Raw genomic sequence first — 19278 nt, forward strand, 5'->3', positions numbered from 1 at the left:
AGACTGACTGGCTATGAATGAAACCAACGCTAATGAGCAAAGCAAATATGTATCTGGAAGTATGGATTTTTCTCTACTGGAACACCAGTCATTGACATTTCATGTTAGAGGTTAAACTTTGCATATGGACATAATAGGAGAGAAGCAAGTTGTTCTTAAACTTGAATTTGTTGTAAACAGTCACCAAAGGGTCCAATTCTTTGCGCAGATATTTGTTGCCGGTTTTAGGAACTTGCCTCCACTGCACCTTTAGACTTTTTTTTGTCTGTTTGTTTTTTAAATGCACTGGTTAGAAGGAATGAACGTTGTAGAAAATATACTTCATTGTAATCAAATTTTTATTTTCATAAAAGTATGTATGGAAGTACACTTCAAATTAAAGTACACTTGAAGGTGTGACTTTACTGTAACATTAGGCATTATGAGCATTAGCCATAGGACAAAGTTTGATTTTCTTGCATTATCGTGCAGGAATGAGACATAGAGCAATACAGATGTAGGATCTTAATTTTATCCCCGGGTTAAAGGAGAACTTTCCTGCAATTGCAGGGAATGTAATGTTTAAAAAGACTTCTGAAGTTTGTAATTTTCAGTTGATCAACCGCTACAATATTTGTTATTAATTATAATCCACATAACAATTCACATATACAGTTGCTGCAGGATTATTTTCCTGCTGTAGCAAACTGGCTCAAATTAAGATCCTACATCTGTCTACTGTAAATACACAAATGTGAATAGTAATGTGTAGGCTGAGCTAATGTGAAATTGTACACAAAACTCATTCCTTTAGTCTTCAGATCGACAGATAGCCAGCAGTGCTTGTAGGTGATCACCTTTGAATTGTTTCTGTTGAAAAACATTGGAACATAAAAATAAAAAATGTAATTAGTTTTATTGAAAGACTGTGCTGCTTGGTTGAGATACTGTAAATAGGTACTTTCATTGACATGCCTTTCTACTGTATTTGTTACAGGAAATAAATACATAGATTTTGTTTTTCCATTCCTCAAACAGGTGTGCAGTTGGTATGCAGATAAGTGTGTGTACATGTGGGAGTCTAAATGTGCATTACATCTGGTGGGTGGGTACACACAGTGGTGTAGTGGTGCCGGGAGAAGTGGGCATACTCTAATTCTGCCCAAAATTTCCCAAATGACCAGCCCGGTGAAGGAAAGGCACCCTGCGTGAGAACAAAATGTACTTTGTCCTATATTTCTTTCAGGTTTTCACTCTCACAAATTGGATGTTAAGAGACTGGTAGACCATCCTTGCACGGTCATCACTAGTTAACACAGCCACAAAGTCATAATTACTCCATCCTTCTATTTTCAAACTATATATGCCCATATTGGGCTTACTTTCTAATTATTCTAATTTCTAATTCTAATGCTTTTCTTTCTAAAACAAGGACATTTCTAAGTGACTCCAAACTTTTGAACGGTAGCGTATATCAGACATGATTTATGACAACAACATTTCTCTTTGCCATTAACCTGAACATATTTCAGATGGAACTTAAAGAAATACAAATCAGTTCCATATTACTTGACACACTTTCCATCTACACTTCACTGCCTGATGATTGCATTACAATCGACTGTGATTTTGTGGAATGATTTATCAGCCTCGTCCTGGAGAACAACACATGGTCCACAGAAGGCTCTGATGAACGACCAGGTGCAGCAATTAGTTGAGGAAGACATTAAAGAACACAAAATTACATATATAACAAGAAATTAAGACAAGTATAAATAAACAGAAATGATAAAATATGTTATGAGGAAAACTAAATAAAAGACCAAGTTAATATAACCTATAATAAATGACAATGTCTGTTTAGATTTGCTCTGGGATGCAATAGGGATGCGAGGATGTTCTAGCGCAGGGCTGTCCATCCCTGTTCCTGGAGAACTACCCTCCTGTAGGTTTTCACTCCAACCCCAGTTGTGACTAACCTGATTCAGCTTCTCAACCAGCTAATTAGTAGAATCAGGTAATCTAGATGAGGGATGGAGTGAAAACCTACAGGACGGAAGCTCTCCAGGAACAGGGATGGACAGCCCTGCTCTAACGTGATGACGTCATTGGAGAAGTTTGCGTCAGAAAAGGGAGTGCAACTGGGGAGGAAATTGAGCTGGAGCGTAGTTTTTCGGCTGGAGGCACAGCAGCCGTGTGGATCTGTGCCAAACTGCTACAGTAAGTGAATCTTTTTTTAAATTTGAAAACATATTTCTCTCTGATATGAAAGATAAGAGGCATATCAGCATATGTTTTTTTTTAAACGGTTTGAAAGCAATGATTATTGACGTTTCTAAACGTAATACACAGCATTGGAATTGTACAGATGTAGGATCTTAATTGGAGCTAGTTTACTTTAGCAGGAAAATAATCCTGCAGCAACAGGAAATGTGAATTATTATGTGGATTATAATTCATGGTTATTTTTGTAGGGGTCCAAAATTTCCAAAATGGTATTTCAAAACTTCAGAAGCCTTTTTAAAACATCAAATGAGTGATCAAATCAAATCAAAAAGTAAGCTCCTACATCTGTAGTTTACATGAAGTTAATAGTGGATGATGTAAGACGGAGAAGGAGGGTTTGAGAGCTGCATTTGTGTAGGCTACTTTATGCATGATTTCTCTATTGTTCTACATCATATATTTTCTTGATTAAACCTTTATTTGATCAGGGAGTCATATTGAAACCAAGATCTCTTTCACAGATGAGTCCTGAATTACAGAAAATACACACATCAAAATACAAATACAAAATGCAAGCAGGAAGAAGAAAAACGTCCATTAAAAACACAACACATTCATCAGTAATAACATCCTCAATCAGCTTTCTGAAATGCCCTCTAGGCACCAGAACCTCAAATTTAAGAACATTTGAAGATTGTTCCACAAATGAGGTGCAAGAAAACTAAAAGCTGATTTAACTCAGTAGAGACCAAATAGATTTCCAGAGTTAACCATCCCGGAGACCGGGGGTGGTAACTCAGATGTCTAAAGTTTAGTATTGCTGTTAGGTACAGTGGGAAAACACAGCCATGTATTAACCTATGTGACATCAAAGAGGGCCAACCAATGTTCTGGTAGAGAATGCATTGATGAGCACTAAAATTGTCTCCCGTAATATAATATATGATACGGCGTATACCTCTACTACAATACATTGATACGCATCAGTGGGGATGAAGACGTGAGTATAGGCAATGCCCATTTTTTTTAAGTGGGTATACCTGCCTGTAGACCCCACTACACCACTGGGCACACATACAGTGTACATATGATTGTATATGTGTGTGTGTGTGTCCATGCGTATGTGTGTGCCTGACCTGTAGGGCTGTATAGAGTGAGGTACCCGTCTGTCTGAGATAAGCCACTCTCACACACAGCAGATCCTCCTCACTGTGGGACACCATCACCCCCTGGACTATGGCTGCCTGGAGGGTACAAACAGAGTTTAACCAACCAAACACCCCCAAAGACAGACAAGACGGACGGACAGACGGACTCATGTGTTCGGAACACGTTTACCTTCATGGTCTCCAGTCTCTGAGCCAGGTAGAGGTTTGGGCTCTGTATGCAACGCACTGTTATCAGAGAGAAAGGTTAGTGATCCTTTTTGCGTGAGTCCCTGCACATATTCACATACCTCTACTGTATGTACAGTGCACTCCGTGCTCTGCTGCTTGTGGGCACGTTTTCACCAGACATCCATTTCATTAGTAATGATGTAAGCATATGATGTAAGATAGATGTACACATGAAACACATGACACACACACACACACACACACACAGGGATGCACACCCACACACATGCACACACATTCCAGTGTTTTACCCAATGTTTTCAGCCCAAGTCTCACATCTCCACTGAATGCTTTCTCTATTGCTTTATCCACTGTCTCTTGCTTCTCACTCTCCAAATTGACGAACACTGCACGCACAACAAAACAGTGTTACATAAAGTTCAATCTAAAAAAGGCCCACACACATGCATACAAAGTAAAACCACACACACACACCTTTGTTAAGATGTTCAGAGTCTCTGGTAGTCAGAATGGTGATCCATGGTCCAGGATCTGCCTTCGCCTGATTGATAGCTTCAGCGAGAGCCTGCTCAGTCACAAGCACATACGATTCACACACACACACACACACACACACACACACACACACACACACACACACACACACACACACACACACACACACACACACACACACACACACACACACACACACACACACACACACACACACACACACACACACACACACACCACTCAAAAATACATGCTTCGTGCTTTACACACTGTACGTACCTCTGTGTCTCTTTGCACCATTCCTACTACCTTTTTCTTCTATTGAGTGTGAAGCAGTAGAGGAATAGAGAGGAAGAGAGTGGGATCAAGAACAGTATTTCTAAACATTTTAAATTCTATTATTTGCCTAATTTAACCCTTGTGTTGTCTTAACTTCTTATGGCTGCAGGGGCAATATTGAGTAGCTTGGATGAAAGGTGCCCAGAGTAAATGGCCTGCTCCTCAGTCCCAGTTGCTAATACACCGTATATGCATAGTATTATTAGTATTGAATAGAAAACACTCTGACGTTTCTAAAACTGTTTGAATGATGTCTGCAAGTATAACAGAACTCATATGGCAGGCAAAAACCTGAGAATTAATTCAAACAGGAAGTGGAAAATCTGAGGTTGGTCGATTTTCAACACAGCCCCTATTGAATACACAGTGGGATATGGATAAAGTTGCACTTCCCAAAGTTGCACTTCCTGTAGCTCAGTTGGTAGAGCATGGCGCTTGTAACGCCAGGGTAGTGGGTTCGATCCCCGGGACCACCCATACGTAGAATGTATGCACACATGACTGTAAGTCGCTTTGGATAAAAGCGTCTGCTAAATGGCATATATTATTATATTATTATTATTATATTATGTCCACCGTCTTTAGAAACTTGAATGAAGCTTATACTATGTTGTAGAGCCCGGATGGGAGCTCTTTGAGTCAGTGGTCTGGCAGAGAGTTCCTGGTCACGTGCATTTCACATGATAGCGACCTGCGTTCCATGGCTTCTCTACAGACATAGGAATTCTCCGGTTGGAACTTTATTGAAGATTTAAGATAACAACATCCTAAAGATTGATTCTATACTTAGTTTGACAAGTTTCTTTGACCTGTAATATAACTTTTCTCCGACGTTCGTATGGACCTGCACGAGTGCTTGGATTTGTGTACTAAGCGCGTTAACAAAAGTAGCTACTTGGACATAAATAATGGACATTATCGAACAAATCAAGCAATTATTGTGGAACTGCGATTCCTGGCAGTGCATTCTGATGAAGATCGTCAAAAGTAAGGGAATATTTATAATGTGATTTCTGATTTCTGTTGACTCCAACACATGAGATTTCTGTTGTTTTGAATTTGGCGCCCTGCATTTTCACTGGCTGTTGTCATATCGATCCCGTTAACGGGATTGCAGCCCTAAGAAGATTTATGGGTCAAAAATGACCAGCCACTATGTTTAAAAGCAGAGAGAATCCCCTAAATGATATTTTTCAACTTGAAATTTGATTGCTTTTCCGAAAGTGACCCCAGCATTAAAAAATGTGAAACATTGCCTTTGTTCATATTTCCATGAAAGCTGTACACCACCAGGATACAAAGATTGTCTTAGGGCAGTTAAAATAATTTGCATACCACAAAAACACAAAAAACAAAACGCACACAACCAGCAGCTCCTGAAGAGGAAGATCACCATGGTTGGCATAGTACTAAAAAAACAAACCTGAGCTCCCCCTGCACTCCTTGCAACAAGGGGGAGAGAGGCTTTCTCATCAAAGTTTGCCTTCACCCCCACCACCACTCTAGTATCTTAACGCCCTAAAAATAAAAGAATGTGGTCGTCCTGGGCACACTGCACTAAACGGCTGAGATCAGTGATTGTGAGAAGAGGAAGCCAGACATCATCCTGGCTTACAACCACAACAAAAGAGGTGTGGACAACCTGGACAAGATGATTGGAACTTACAGCTGAAGGAGGATGACTGCCCGCTGGCCCCTGGTGGTCGTCTTCCATTATATCATTGATGTGTCCTCATGCAATGCCTTCATGATATGGAACAATATCAACCCTACCTGGATGCCTGATAAGTGGAACAAGAGGAGGGTGTTCCTGAAGCAGCTGGGACAGGTACTTGTAACCCCACACATTCAAAGAAGGGAGCACCTCCCCCGCAAACCATCCTCTGCAGCGCTTGTGAAAGCTGTTCAGGGGGCTGAATCTTGTCCTTATCCACCTGAGGCTGGGGCAGGCAAGAGGAGGAGATGCCAATTCTGTCTCCCAAAGAAGGGCCGTAAAACAAATACTATGTGCTGCACATGTGAGAAATACATCTGCAAAGTCCATGCACACACACTTGCATACTGTCCTACATGTTCTAATTAGAGTTGATTGATTAATGTTCTTCACATTTTTGTATCTATTATTTTATTCTTATTTATTGTTGTTGTTTATACACCTTGTGGGTGGGGACAATGGTTAAAAAATGGGAGTTGAATTCCTCATTGTACAGTATATAAGAATATATCACTATGTTGCCAAAAAAAGTTCAAGACTGTTATTGTTTCCCTTCAATAAAATGCATTCAAAACTACTTTCTGCACATTTCTGCTATTTTCTTAGGCTGTACAAGTGCTATCTCTTGCTAAAAATGCATGTTTACACCTATGCAGTACCTTTAGCAATAATAATAAACCTCTACTTTAGTAAAGAAAACAATTATGACAGGTGTGTTGTAATAAAAACAAGTGGTGTCCACTGATTAAATGCAGTCTTTCTGCATTGTGAAGAGGTAAAACCCAGGTATTCACAAGGTTTGTGATGAATGGACAGGCTGTTTCTTCATGGAAAATAGATTTGGGGTTTAAAATTCAATTAAGCTGCTTTATTTTAGGGGTTTATTGAAGGCGGGTCATTTGTTTACCCTTAGGACAAGGGGAGTATACAGAATGATAAGACTACACAAGGGTTAAAATGTACATGTACAATTTAGTCATTTAGCAGACAATCTTCTAATGAGTGTAACATGTTGGTGTCTTATAACAAGGATCCAGTGAAGAGGATTTCTGTCCGGGAGAGGAGAGGGACAAAGGGTTACCTTGAGTAAGGCCAGGACGAGTTTGGCAAAGTCCCCACTGGTCTCACCCTTCAGGTCCGTCTCCAGATCCTTATTATACTCTAAACACACACAAGTTATGGGGACATTATTTGGCCTCTGAATACTTTGGTGATGACTTCATTAGAACATATCACAGTGATAGAGGAAAATATAGTTTAGATGATCAATTATGTATTCGTTAATGATTAGAAACCATTTATTCTAATACTATTATGTTATGATATGAAAAGTAAAGGTTATTGGTTAAGCTGTTACTGAAAATGTAAGCAGAACTAATTTGATTGTCTGTGCCTCTTGGGAAGGTCAAGGGGGAGAAAAAGCTTTACAGACAAGATAAGAATGTTTGGGTTTTATTCCATTGTTGAGAGAAATCTGTATCTTTTAGACAGGTTGTAATGTCTGGTTTATGAGGGGAGTAGAAAGCATCTCCGGACCTAAACAAAAAAACAACGGGGCTATCGTGGGAAACTGATGATGTCATTTTGAGTTTATAACCTGTGGAAATCTGTGTATGGTTTAGTACTCTCTGGAATTAAAACGCTCTTTAACCTGGCTTTTAAGACTGGTCTCAATCTACTTCATGCATAATTAATGAACTTACAACTCATTAAATGAATTAGAAATGAGTGCTAATTGGTATTGGCAATTAAAACATTAAAGGAATTTAGAATTCCTCTATCACACAGTAGAACAGTATTGATGGAAGAGCAATTCTGCCATTGTGGTGTTATGAAGGGATTGCAGCGTGATAGATAATAAGTGTTGTAACTTACGCTCCTTGTAGGTGGAGGTGATGTTGGCAAGCGCCTTGGGTGACCTGGTGCACAGAATCTCTAGCAAACCCTCCTCATCTGTGCCAATGCCCTGGGTATAATAAAAATACACACTTTCTCATTTCAATTACTGTATGTTGCTCATCTGCACATTTACAGTATGTCTGATCAATGTTCCATGCACCTGCCCTCCCTCACAGACACTAGGATGTATGATCAGGATTTTGGACTCATTTCTATTGATGAAGCTAAAACTTTTGAAAGTGTGGCATGCCTATCTGTTTAGGAACATGAAAGCGTTTGGCCTGGGTAGTGGGTTTAGATCATTGTCCTCTGGGGCTTCAGATATGGTAAATGTGGGGGGTGGGCTGAGCCGGCCAGTCCCAGTTAGAAGAGGGATTAGACAGGTGTGTCCACTTTCGAGTCAGCTCTACTGTCTAGCTATATAACCACTGCTGTGTAGGCTGAGGGAGAGGCTGTAGGGGATGCCAGTTCCGGGGACAGTAGGTAGGGTTCAGTTAAGTGCTGGCTTATGCTGATGATGTGGCAGTGTTTGTCAAGAGGGAGGGAGATGTGGAAGAGGTTAGCATGGCTTTTCTATTGTTTGAGGTGAACTGGGAGAAGAGGGAAGTGTTGGTTATGGGGAGATGGGCCAGAGCAGGGTGTCCTAGACTTACTTGGGGGCGACAGTGGGCCAGAGCAAGATATCCTAGACTTACTGGGGGGCTACAGTGGGGCAGAGCAAGATATCCTAGACTTACTGGGGGGCTACAGTGGGGCAGAGCAAGATATCCTAGACTTACTGGGGGGCTACAGTGGGGTAGAGCAGGATGTCCTAGACTTACTGGGGGGCTACAGTGGGCCAGAGCAGGATGTCCTAGACTTACTGGGTGACTACAGTGGGGCAAAGCAGGATGCCCTAGACTTACTGGGGGGCTACAGTGGGCCAGAGCAGGATGTACAAGACTTACTGGGTGGCTACAGTGGGGCAAAGCAGGATGCGCTAGACTTACTGGGTGGCTACAGTGGGGCAGAGCAGGAAGTCCTAGACTTACTGGGTGGCTACAGTGGGGCAGAGCAGGATGTCCTAGACTTACTGGGGGGCAACAGTGGACCAGAGCAGAATGTCCTTTTTCCCACTGGGGGGCTTCAGTGGGCCAGAGCAGGATGTCCTAGACTTACTGGGTGGCTACAGTGGGCCAGAGCAGGATGTCCTAGACTTACTGGGGGGCTACAGTAGGCCAGAGCAGGATGTCCTAGACTTACTGGGGGGCTACAGTGGGCCAGAGCAGGATGTCCTAGACTTACTGGGGGGCTACAGTAGGCCAGAGCAGGATGTCCTAGACTTACTGGGGGGCTAGAGTGGGCCAGAGCAGGATGTCCTAGACTTACTGGGGGGCTAGAGTGGGCCAGAGCAGGATGTCCTAGACTTACTGGGTGGCTACAGTAGGCCAGAGCAGGATGTCCTAGACTTACTGGGGGGCTACAGTGGGCCAGAGCAGGATGTCCTAGACTTACTGGGGGCTACAGTAGGCCAGAGCAGGATGTCCTAGACTTACTGGGGGGCTACAGTGGGCCAGAGCAGGATGTCCTAGACTTACTGGGGGCTACAGTAGGCCAGAGCAGGATGTCCTAGATTTATTGGGGCAGTTAAAAATGGCAGTGTTGAAGACCAGAAAGTATGTGATGCAGTGGCTGGGATGTAAAGATCACAGAGCTCGGCTGACACTAGATAATGCTTACTGTGGTGAACCATCTGGGGGACATTGTAGAGGTGTGGGGTTCTATGTACAGTGGACGACGAGGAGTGGCTTGGTTTGAACTGTTTATTACTGTTACAATGTAGTAAAGAGTGTACAAAAGTGATGTAAATTATTGGACCAATAAAGGTTTTATTTAAAAAGTCTCTCTCTCTCTCTCTCTCTCTATCCCTCCCTTCCACCCTCTTTCTCCTGTCTCCATCTGTCCCACCATCCCTCACCTCCATGGATTGTCTCAGACGATAGGCCTCAAACTGCAGTGGGGTCATCAGCAAGGCCAACAGCAAATTCTCCAACTCCCCAGACAGGGCCTTCTTCAGCCCAGAGGACAGCTCCTGGTTCAGGGGGACAACACATAGTCAGTGTGTCTGAACTATGGTCAGTTTGGAATTTTTAGCTGTAATGGCTGAGGTTAGGATTTGAAGTGGGTAACCTTGTCCCAGTATTGTAGTTACTAGTTACCTTCTCGGTGATGGTTTTGAAGATCTGAGCGATGATTTGTCTTTGAGCATTGCTGCGGTTGGTCAGGATTTTTATCAGAGTAGGTGCGTCTGTAATCAGAAACGGAAAGGAGATCTTGATAAGAATTTTTAAAATAAAATAATGCAAATCATTTTTAATACCCAAGGGAACAAAACGAGCCTTGAAGCACATATACTTTATAATCATTATGAGTTATGATGACTGAGGCTGTACCTTTCTGTTGCAGAGCAGTCTGAATGTTCAGAGCATCTTTCTTAGCATGGAAGTTAAGGAAGGGCCTTACAGTACCCAAGGTACCCCAGGACATCTCCTAGGAGAGGACCAGCGAAAGAATGAGTGAGAGAGGAAGGGCAAGGCCAATGGAGGAGAGGATAGAGGGCGACGATAGGGGAAATAGACAGACAGAGGGGTAGGGTAAGGCAGAGAAAAGGCATTGGAAAGGGGACAAAATGGAAGAGGGTGAAGAAAATGGTTAAGTGGAAAGACAAGGAGACAGATGAGAGGGTGGGGGGGGTGAGAAAGGGGAGTGAGAAAGGGGAGTGAGAGAGAGCTCAGCAAAACAGTGACAAGATGAGGACTGTGAGGGAGAGAGAGGGGAGTGAAACCGGCAAATGTGCATTTTGCCTGGGCGGGCATTATCCTGAAGGTTTCACACGCTTCCATTTCACAATGGAGGATTGTAAGAATTCTAAACGTACAATCGTCAACCATCGTGCAGGAAAAAGAGGCGGTAGGACAGGTAAGGCGAATGGAAAAGTGACGAAACTAAGATGCGGAGATCTCGACAGATAAGGAAGAGATGAAAGATGGATAGACAAAGGGGACAGAGATTCCTAACACTCACGTAGGATGGCAAGTACTCCATGTCCATGTCTGAATTTCACCTACGAAAGAGGAAACGAGAGAGACCATGTAATACAACTACACCACTATTTCATGCATGAATGAAGACATGTGAGGAATGAGGGAACGTGTCATTGCTGAAAACTCCGATTTGATCACCGAAGCAGTCATGAGCCATCAGAAGTCAAATGAAATGCATTTGTTCAAATGTTGATAAATACATTTGAATGCATTGATAGCCTTTATAGAAGTGTGTTTCACACAATCACCACCTGTAATTAAGGTTTATTACGTCTAAAATGCTTTATAGTGTAGAAGGCACTATAAATGCATTAAATATGCCTTATATACAGGTGGTTCATAGAAAGTGTAACCAATGTCCTCTTTCTTATTTCTTGGCTTTATATATATTTGTATTTGTTATACTATTTTGATATTGTTTACTGCACTGTTTGATAGAACTTGCATTTCACTATACTTGTGTATGTGACAATAAAACTTGAACTTAGCCCACATCATAAAAGTCTGAAATTCATAAAGGATGCCTACCCAAAAAACAGAAACCACTCTAAAGTCACTCACATTTTTGTAATCTGGCAATATGGTCACTAATATACACACTCAGATAAATAATAATAGTACTAGTTCCTACCTGTGACAAAGACAGCCAGTAGTGAGAACGAAAGGTGAGCAAGTAGCTAAACTGCCCTTACAACAACAAAACTGCCCTTACTGCACCCGCCTCCTTCTCTTCCACTCAAATTCCTCTTGCAAAAATCCTATTTTTGAACCAATGAGAGCTCAGGACCCACACGCAGGTCATTGCCATTGGTCCGTCAGATATCTATGGCAACTCGCGTAGATAACTAGGAAATGTCTAACATTCCTAGCTGAGGAATGTCTGGTTAAGGCTAAGAGACCCTTGAACATCTGCTGATGTTCAAGGGCTTTACAAATACATTTGACTTGACATAGTTGACCATAAAAATGATAACTGATAACGGTCCATAATAGTAATGGAAGGGCTAGTTTGTTTTCATGTACATATGGTATCTTTAAGCAGGGAATACTTTGATTGGGGTAAAGGAAGATGTCATGAATGGCATTATGAACAGCTGAGTTTAATCGAAGAATCTACAAGATAAGCCACAAGATAACTAACCTCACCATTCAACATACCAAACCAGCTCACAATCTAGGAGTCTATTCCAGCGTTTCCCAAACTCCATCCTCGGGACCCACAGATGACCCAAGCTTGATGATGAGTTGACTATGTGAATCAGCTGTGTAGTGCCAGAGCTAAAACCAAAATGTGCACCAACTATGGGAAGCCCTGGCCTATTCAATCAGATCTGTTATCTGGGTGTCTGGGGTAAGTTCCTTCTTGCAAAGGTAAACGCCGCCTTTGAACGCTTATGAGGGTGAGGTTTTGTGCAGGGCAAGGAAGTTTTCCTCAACCTTTACCACGGAAAAGACTTTCCTTTGTGAGAGAATTGTAAAGAAGAAAGAACGTGTATCAAATTCTGACGACAATCCAGGTAAACTGAAGCCCAAATACATTTCAGGTGAATTCAGGACAATAGTAAAACAGAAAACATCTGATTTGACCCTTCTGTCCAATATGTTTATTAACTTAACTTGTAGCACCTGAATCTTGGCGTTGCCTCTTAACTACAACAAGAGGGACTGAAACCTTCATGTTTAGAATGGACAGAGGCCAACAAAGAAGCCATGCAACACCCAGGACATGTGAAACCCCTAAGATCAGATATCCATTCAACAGCTCCGACCTTGTTCCTCCCGTTTAACATTACAGAGAGCGAGAGAGACAACAGTCTACTTCTCTCTGTATTTCCACGTGACTCAGTCAAAGATTATAGGACTTGAAATGAGAGAGGTAGACAGAGGGAGAGAGCGACACAGAGGGGATGGTGCGTTGGCGGCGGCTCCAAAGTAAAGAGACGCATATTTACAGCCACATGAAACAAGCTGGTGATTTACAATGACATTTACATATTATTTCTGATACATACATTGACACATCATTATGGATACATACATTTACACATTATTACTGATACATACATTTACACATTATTACTGATACATACATTTACACCTTATTACTGATAAGTACATTTACTAGACAAAGAGGCAGCTGGGTTTCCATTACAAATACAATGCTTACCTGGTTTGGTGAGGAACTTGGAAAGTTCCACTCTCTCTTCCTTACTGTGTCCACCTTGTGCCTAGGATATTGTCTGTACTCTGTTCCTGGAGCAGAGTGAAATGAGATATGGGGGTTTTACTGCGTGTGTCCACTGTCAACAATGGGACGTTTCGGTGTGTATCGGTTGGACTGATATGATGCACGATTGTTCCACTTTAGCTTGCCGGATATAAAAGTCACCATTTTAAAATGTATCCAGTATCATTATGTCTTACCTCCATTGCCATTTAGTTCATTGTACTGTATGTATAAATGCAGGCTTGAGATGTGCCAATCTGTGAAGGATTTGACTACGAATAAATCCGATGCATTTAACCTGGATCTACAAGTATGCATAGTATGTTCTGTACAGAGTAGGGTCACATACTATACTATCAGTTGACTTGTCTCTTAACAGTCCTGTATCTTGTACGCACATCACCATGGTATTCAGGACAGCTTGCTCAGTGTTTCTAGATTATGTCTGTGTGGATCCTGATAGCCAATCTAGATGACGGTTAGACACAGTACCACTGCTCACCCCTCACCGTTCTGTATTATAATAGCATGTGAAAGCACTGGATGACACAGAATACACCACAGCATTATATTATATTATATTATAATTGAAGATCTACGAAAGAACAAGACACATTTCAGATGAACAACACTTCAACAACTGATGTGTTTTTATTTCATATTTAAACTTGATATTTTAAAAACACGTTTATTTCCATTCACATATTTTTGGTATAAAAGAATGCACAGAGAAGCAAGGCATTTGGTGTTATATAACAAATAGAGCAACCTGTATGTTGACAGTGAATGGCAATGTATGATTAATATCTATGCAAATACAGACGTAATACCATAGTGGAATAGAAACACCAACTTGATGAACATACTTGTAGCATTAGAGAAGAACTGCATAAAAGCCCACAGGGTCATTATACTGCATCATACATTATTATATGTATTGTGTATGTATTATACTGCATCACGAATACACTTCCCATCCAATGTTTTCCCAAAACGTAGTACACTGCATAGTCAAACAAAATACACAAAAGAAAATCTTAAGTCAATTCAGAAAATAATGTGCATAGATGTGACTTCCTTTATGAATCCATCTTTAATATACTGCATCTAGCCACAGATAATGTACCATTCAGTAGATGTAACTTGGACCTTCCCAATAATCATTGGTGAGTTCAAGTGAATGGTTAAGTTCACTACTGTGTGTGGGTAAGCCGGGTCATACCATCCAAGTCAAGGAAGAATCTGATAGGGTTGAATGTCTGTAAATAGAATAATCCAAATATACATATTTAAGGAGGAGGGGGGGGAGCATTATCCTTCCCATCCTCTCCAGTTGATTCAAAAGGCGCTGGTTGTTTATTGTCGAGTCGTTCGTATGCTGCGGCCCTCGCGTCGAGGCAAAAAAATGATCATCCTCGTAGGATTTTTCACGGAATGAAAGAAAACACCCTTTAACTACAATGAAGACGTTCTCAGATCATCTTGAAGTTGCCTGGTGATGACAAGGATAAAGTATGTGGTGCTTCCTAATGTCCATCTCCACAGACTGAAGAGCAGGAGTTCTGAGGGCCTGGTGATATTACAATGTATTGTATTGGAGGAGCGGGTGAAGGGTGTGGGTTGAAGGAAGGTTATTGGAAGGTTATAGCAGCTCCAACTCCCACTGTTGGCAAGGCCTCTCCTCACTCTCTGGTAAAATCACCACATGGTCTCTGTCGTACTGCTTGCCACCTGAGTGATACAATTATATCATTCATTAATAGCTTGCTTATCAATAAGTGATGTGATTATTTCTTGAATCAACAATGCCTATTTAATACATCTATATCTTATCAGTAGCCTTTACTTCCTATATATGTGCCCATCACATCCCATAAATACGGGGGCAGCAATGTTCCCTCTAAGCTGCCGTCCACTTCCTCCAGAAGAAAGGCCAGGCCGTGGCAGAGACGCGAGAGATTGAACTTCACTGAGTTCACGCGATATAAATCAATGTTTTTTTCCGTGATTGAATCAACATTATATCAGTCCCTTTTCAATGCAACAAGAGTAGAATTCTATTGGCGTGGGGAGCCCACGAGCAGTCTTTCAATCACCTGCAAGTGAATGTGCAGTTCAGATCAGTGCGCGTGTACATTTGTTGATATTCTACGCTAGCTAGCGAGTTATTAGCCCAGTTATATACACTGAACAAACAAAAAAATGTTTCAAAAAATATTGTGGAGCTGCTTGATATCCCACAACTGTCAGGTGGATGGATTATCTTGGCAAAGTAGAAATGCTCACTAACAGGGATGTAAACAAATTTGTTCACAATATTTGAGAGAAATAAGCTTTGGAGCTTTTGGAAAAATTCTGGTATCTTTTATTTCAGCTCATGAAACAGACCCCTTGACTATTTCCACATTTTGTTATGTTACAGCCTTATTCTAAAATGGATTCAATCGTTTTTGTTTCCTCATGGTCTGAGAGGCCTTTAGGTGCCTTTTGGCAAACTCCAAGCAGGCTGTCATGTGCCTTTTCCTGTGTCTGGCCACTCTACCATAAAAACCTGATTGGTGGAGTGCTGCAGAGATGGGAGAACCTTTCAGAAGGACAACCATCTCCACACAGGAACTCTGGAGCTCTGTCAGAGTGGCCATCAGGTTCTTGGACACATTCCTGACTAAGGCCCTCCTCCCCGGTTTGCACAGTTTGGCCGGGCGGGCCAGCCCTAGGAGGAGTTTTGGTGGTTCGAAACCTTTTCCATTTAAGAATGATGGAGGCCACTGTGTTCTTGCAGACATGTATTTATTTTGGCTACCATGGCTATGCCCCCATAGGATGACAATGCCCCCATCCACAGGGCACAAGTGGTCAAGTGTTGAATGGTTTGATGAGGATGAAAATGATGTAAACCATATGCCAAAGGGGTCGCGTTTGTGTTTTTCACGCAGAAAAGGAAACGCAGGTCTAATATGCTTCTTATTGTAAATTCTGCTCAGCTTTAGTCAGGGTACTCTCTAAATCATGAACGGAAAAGGTCTAATTTTGTTCAGTATAGATAAGTATAGGTCAGCAATGGGGATTTACTGCTTCCTACAAGAGCACAAAATGTGTAGGCTACAGTTCAAGCTGTCTTTGAAAAGCCAGTCACGTAAAAAGCTTAATTAAAAGGGGCAGTGTTGTATTTTGAGACAGGCCTGAATGGGCAAATAAGCCAATGGGCAGCCTACACTGTCTAATTCTCTGTATGTTAATAATTATAATGACTTTTATATTGTAAAGTGGTTTCTTGCATCATACAACACAACACAATGCAATTCACAGTCACCTGTTTGGCCCATAATGTTATAGACCAAGTAAAAAATAATGAATTAATGTCAATCCCTTCATAATGTAAAAACGTTATTAAAAGTCACATGCAAGTAGACATTGGTTTTGTTGGTAGGCCCACATTATGCTCAAATAGCCACAATAGCCTATTGGCTACTGTCTAAAACTGTAAGGGTACAGCCTCAGTGTTCACTGTAAATGCGCTGGAAGTTGCACAAAATACTAACACGGTTCAAATGTCCGCTCACAAGACCCAACATTTCCCCAGTGCCCCAATTTGTTTTAGAGAACATGGGGTGTGGGTTGCATGAAAGCACAAATCATGTGTGTAGTCCCTATCATTTCCCTCCTAAGATGACAGTAGTGTCTCACCCTTGATGTCCAACACCATACCAGGGAAGGTAAGGCTGGGGATGGTGCCTCTCATCTGGGCAGACCAGGTCTGGACAGGCTGCCGGGCCTCTGACCACAGCACCACCTTCGCCCCCGCCTCCACATTCCCCATCACCTGCAGGCTCATAGTAGGAGCCAACTAGAGAAAGACGGACAGAAGAGAATGTAGAACTCTGGTCAACTCTCTTTGTTTTCAGTAGAAAGACACAATAAGCTTCCATATTTATTTGGATTACTATATGACTAGCAGATTGATCAACAGTCAATGTATATGTGAATCTAAGACCAGGGGTGGGAAACTCCAGTCCTCAAGGGCTACAGTGTATGCCAGTGCTCATCTTTGCCTTTTAATCAGAGACTAATGTCCACCTGGACAAACAGGTGTGAGCCCTCTATGGTCAATCAATCAATAATTGTGATTGATGAATGTATCAATCAAGTGCCAGGATGGTATCAAATCACATTTATTTTGTATTTTTTAAACAGCAAAAATGCAGCTCTCCAGAACTGTAATCGGGGAAGCCATGGGGTTCCTCAGTAAAGGTGAAAGAAAATGATCATAAGAATAAAGAACATTTGAAAAAAAAAAAAAAAGTTCAGGTACTTTATTCCTTGCAAAGCAATACCTTGTTCTTGATGAGGCCCTCCTGGTAGAACCAGATGTCGCTCATGCCCTCCACCTGCTCGATCACCACCACGCGTCCCGACTTCATTTCCTCCACGCCGCCCTGGATGGACAGGAAGTGACCTCGCTCCTTGCTCTTGATGCGGAAGAAGCGCCGCTTCTGCAGGGAATGGAAACAGTCACATGTCAAAGCAAATAGAAGTGGCGTAAGGGATTCATAACGTTGTATAAGAAAGCATGAGATTTTATGATGTCTTATTATAAGGCTTATAATAAATTAGGCCCCTATGTAGAAAATGTTCAACTGACTCACAATGGCAGTAATTTAGTCAGGATTTTTCATACAGTGTATATTAGAACCAGAATGAAGTAAAGAAGTAGAGTGGGATACGAACCTGTAGTACTGGGTACATTGAGCCAATGGTGAGAAGCTGACTGAACTTGGGCCAGTTGGTGATTTCAATGGGTTCTAATAGGAACTGGCGCCCCCTGTAGTTACTGTGCTCACACAGCACCCAGCTGCAAAGAGCGCAAGTAAGGAAAAGGGTGAGCGAGTTAAACAAGATCACAGAATGTCAACACTCAGAATAACACACATACACGCGCAACACTCACCAGCCTCGGTTGACTCTGACAGAGAGTAGATGGTTGTTGTAGCCCTCCTCCAGCATATTGACCACCTCTGTGTCCACTGTGATCTCCCTGCCCTCCAAACACTCCAGACCAAACAGAGAGATAGAGGGCACTGAGAACACCTGGGGAAACAAGGGGATTAAGATATACAGTGTTAAGATAGACTTTATTTGTCCACACGGGATGTCTTCTGCTTCCCCCCCAACCTCTCCGATATACACCTACATTAGGTTGAATAGCCTGGAGCAGTGTTACAGTGGGTCAGGCTATGGGGTTGAGAGGAGTAATGGTATGGGGAAGAGGAGGGGGAGAGAGAAGGCTGGGAGCATTAAGCCAAACATACCGAAATACTATGATGAACAAATTGATTCATTAAGTGATTGAAAATAAAATGGTGAGAGACAGACAGACAAAGTGAAATGTGATGGTGAGAGACAGACAGACAAAGTGAAATGTGATGGTGAGAGACAGACAGACAAAGTGAAATGTGATGGTGAGAGACAGACAGACAAAGTGAAATGTGATGGTGAGAGACAGACAGACAAAGTGAAATGTGATGGTGAGAGACAGACAGACAAAGTGAAATGTGATGGTGAGAGACAGACAGACAAAGTGAAATGTGATGGTGAGAGACAGACAGACAAAGTGAAATGTGATGGTGAGAGACAGACAGACAAAGTGAAATGTGATGGTGAGAGACAGACAGACAAAGTGAAATGTGATGGTGAGAGGGAGGTGAAAAGGCCAGTCTATATACGAGTGGGATGAGTATATGAGGATTGTTCTTACCAGTGGGACAGTCTTCAGCGAGCGTATGACACAGTTCGGAGGACAGCCCATGCTGGTGAAGTTGGGATAGTCTCCTTCTGACAGGATGTACAGGTTCCCTGAATACTCACGGCCCTCGTACACCACCCAACTGGGACACAGAGGTGCACACAAAACCCATTTAAAACCCATTTACTAACCCCACATGCTCATCAGTGCAGTTA

At 42.0% G+C, this 19278-nt stretch overlaps 2 protein-coding genes across 4 annotated transcripts in view; both read right to left on the reverse strand.

Annotated features, from left to right (window-relative positions):
* Nucleotides 1-320: 320 nt before the first annotated feature.
* On the reverse strand, nucleotides 321-13367 carry anxa14 (annexin A14). 2 transcript variants are annotated; one of them, XM_046327605.1, is made up of 13 exons: nucleotides 13261-13367; nucleotides 11074-11113; nucleotides 10443-10539; nucleotides 10209-10297; nucleotides 9968-10081; nucleotides 7987-8077; nucleotides 7193-7272; nucleotides 4338-4376; nucleotides 4038-4128; nucleotides 3854-3949; nucleotides 3544-3599; nucleotides 3342-3449; nucleotides 321-849 (listed from the first exon to the last, which is right to left on the reverse strand). In XM_046327605.1, the coding sequence occupies exons 2-13, from the start codon at nucleotides 11098-11100 to the stop codon at nucleotides 790-792; spliced, it is 948 nt and encodes a 315-aa protein (XP_046183561.1). In that variant the 5' UTR covers nucleotides 11101-11113; nucleotides 13261-13367; the 3' UTR covers nucleotides 321-789. The 2 variants fall into 2 exon arrangements, with proteins under 2 accessions (XP_046183561.1, XP_046183563.1); XM_046327607.1 differs by lacking the exon at nucleotides 13261-13367 and adding an exon at nucleotides 11725-11826.
* Nucleotides 13368-13952: 585 nt separating this feature from the next.
* LOC124012343 overlaps nucleotides 13953-19278 on the reverse strand; it is a 63852-nt gene continuing 58526 nt past the window's right edge. For both annotated transcript variants that reach the window (XM_046325847.1, XM_046325846.1), the window contains exons 17-22: nucleotides 19076-19205; nucleotides 18269-18408; nucleotides 18049-18172; nucleotides 17655-17813; nucleotides 17008-17167; nucleotides 13953-15051 (exon numbers count right to left, since the gene is read on the reverse strand). In XM_046325847.1, coding sequence (XP_046181803.1) covers nucleotides 14963-15051; nucleotides 17008-17167; nucleotides 17655-17813; nucleotides 18049-18172; nucleotides 18269-18408; nucleotides 19076-19205 — 802 coding nt within the window. In that variant the 3' untranslated portion in view covers nucleotides 13953-14962. The remainder of the gene's footprint in view (nucleotides 15052-17007; nucleotides 17168-17654; nucleotides 17814-18048; nucleotides 18173-18268; nucleotides 18409-19075; nucleotides 19206-19278) is intronic.

The sequence above is a fragment of the Oncorhynchus gorbuscha genome, linkage group LG24 (genome assembly GCF_021184085.1).
Source record: "Oncorhynchus gorbuscha isolate QuinsamMale2020 ecotype Even-year linkage group LG24, OgorEven_v1.0, whole genome shotgun sequence".
In the NCBI taxonomy this organism is placed as follows: Eukaryota; Metazoa; Chordata; class Actinopteri; order Salmoniformes; family Salmonidae; genus Oncorhynchus; species Oncorhynchus gorbuscha.

Excerpts from the sequence above, each read along its gene's own strand:
- anxa14 (XM_046327605.1), bottom strand. The coding sequence starts at position 11,100 with ATGGACATGGAGTACTTGCCATCCTAC. Across the intron at positions 8,078-9,967 it reads GTCTGAGACAATCCATGGAG|GGCATTGGCACAGATGAGGA; the intron begins GTGAGGGATGGT and ends TATTATACCCAG. Across the intron at positions 3,600-3,853 it reads ACTTGGGCTGAAAACATTGG|TGCGTTGCATACAGAGCCCA; the intron begins GTAAAACACTGG and ends CTCTGATAACAG.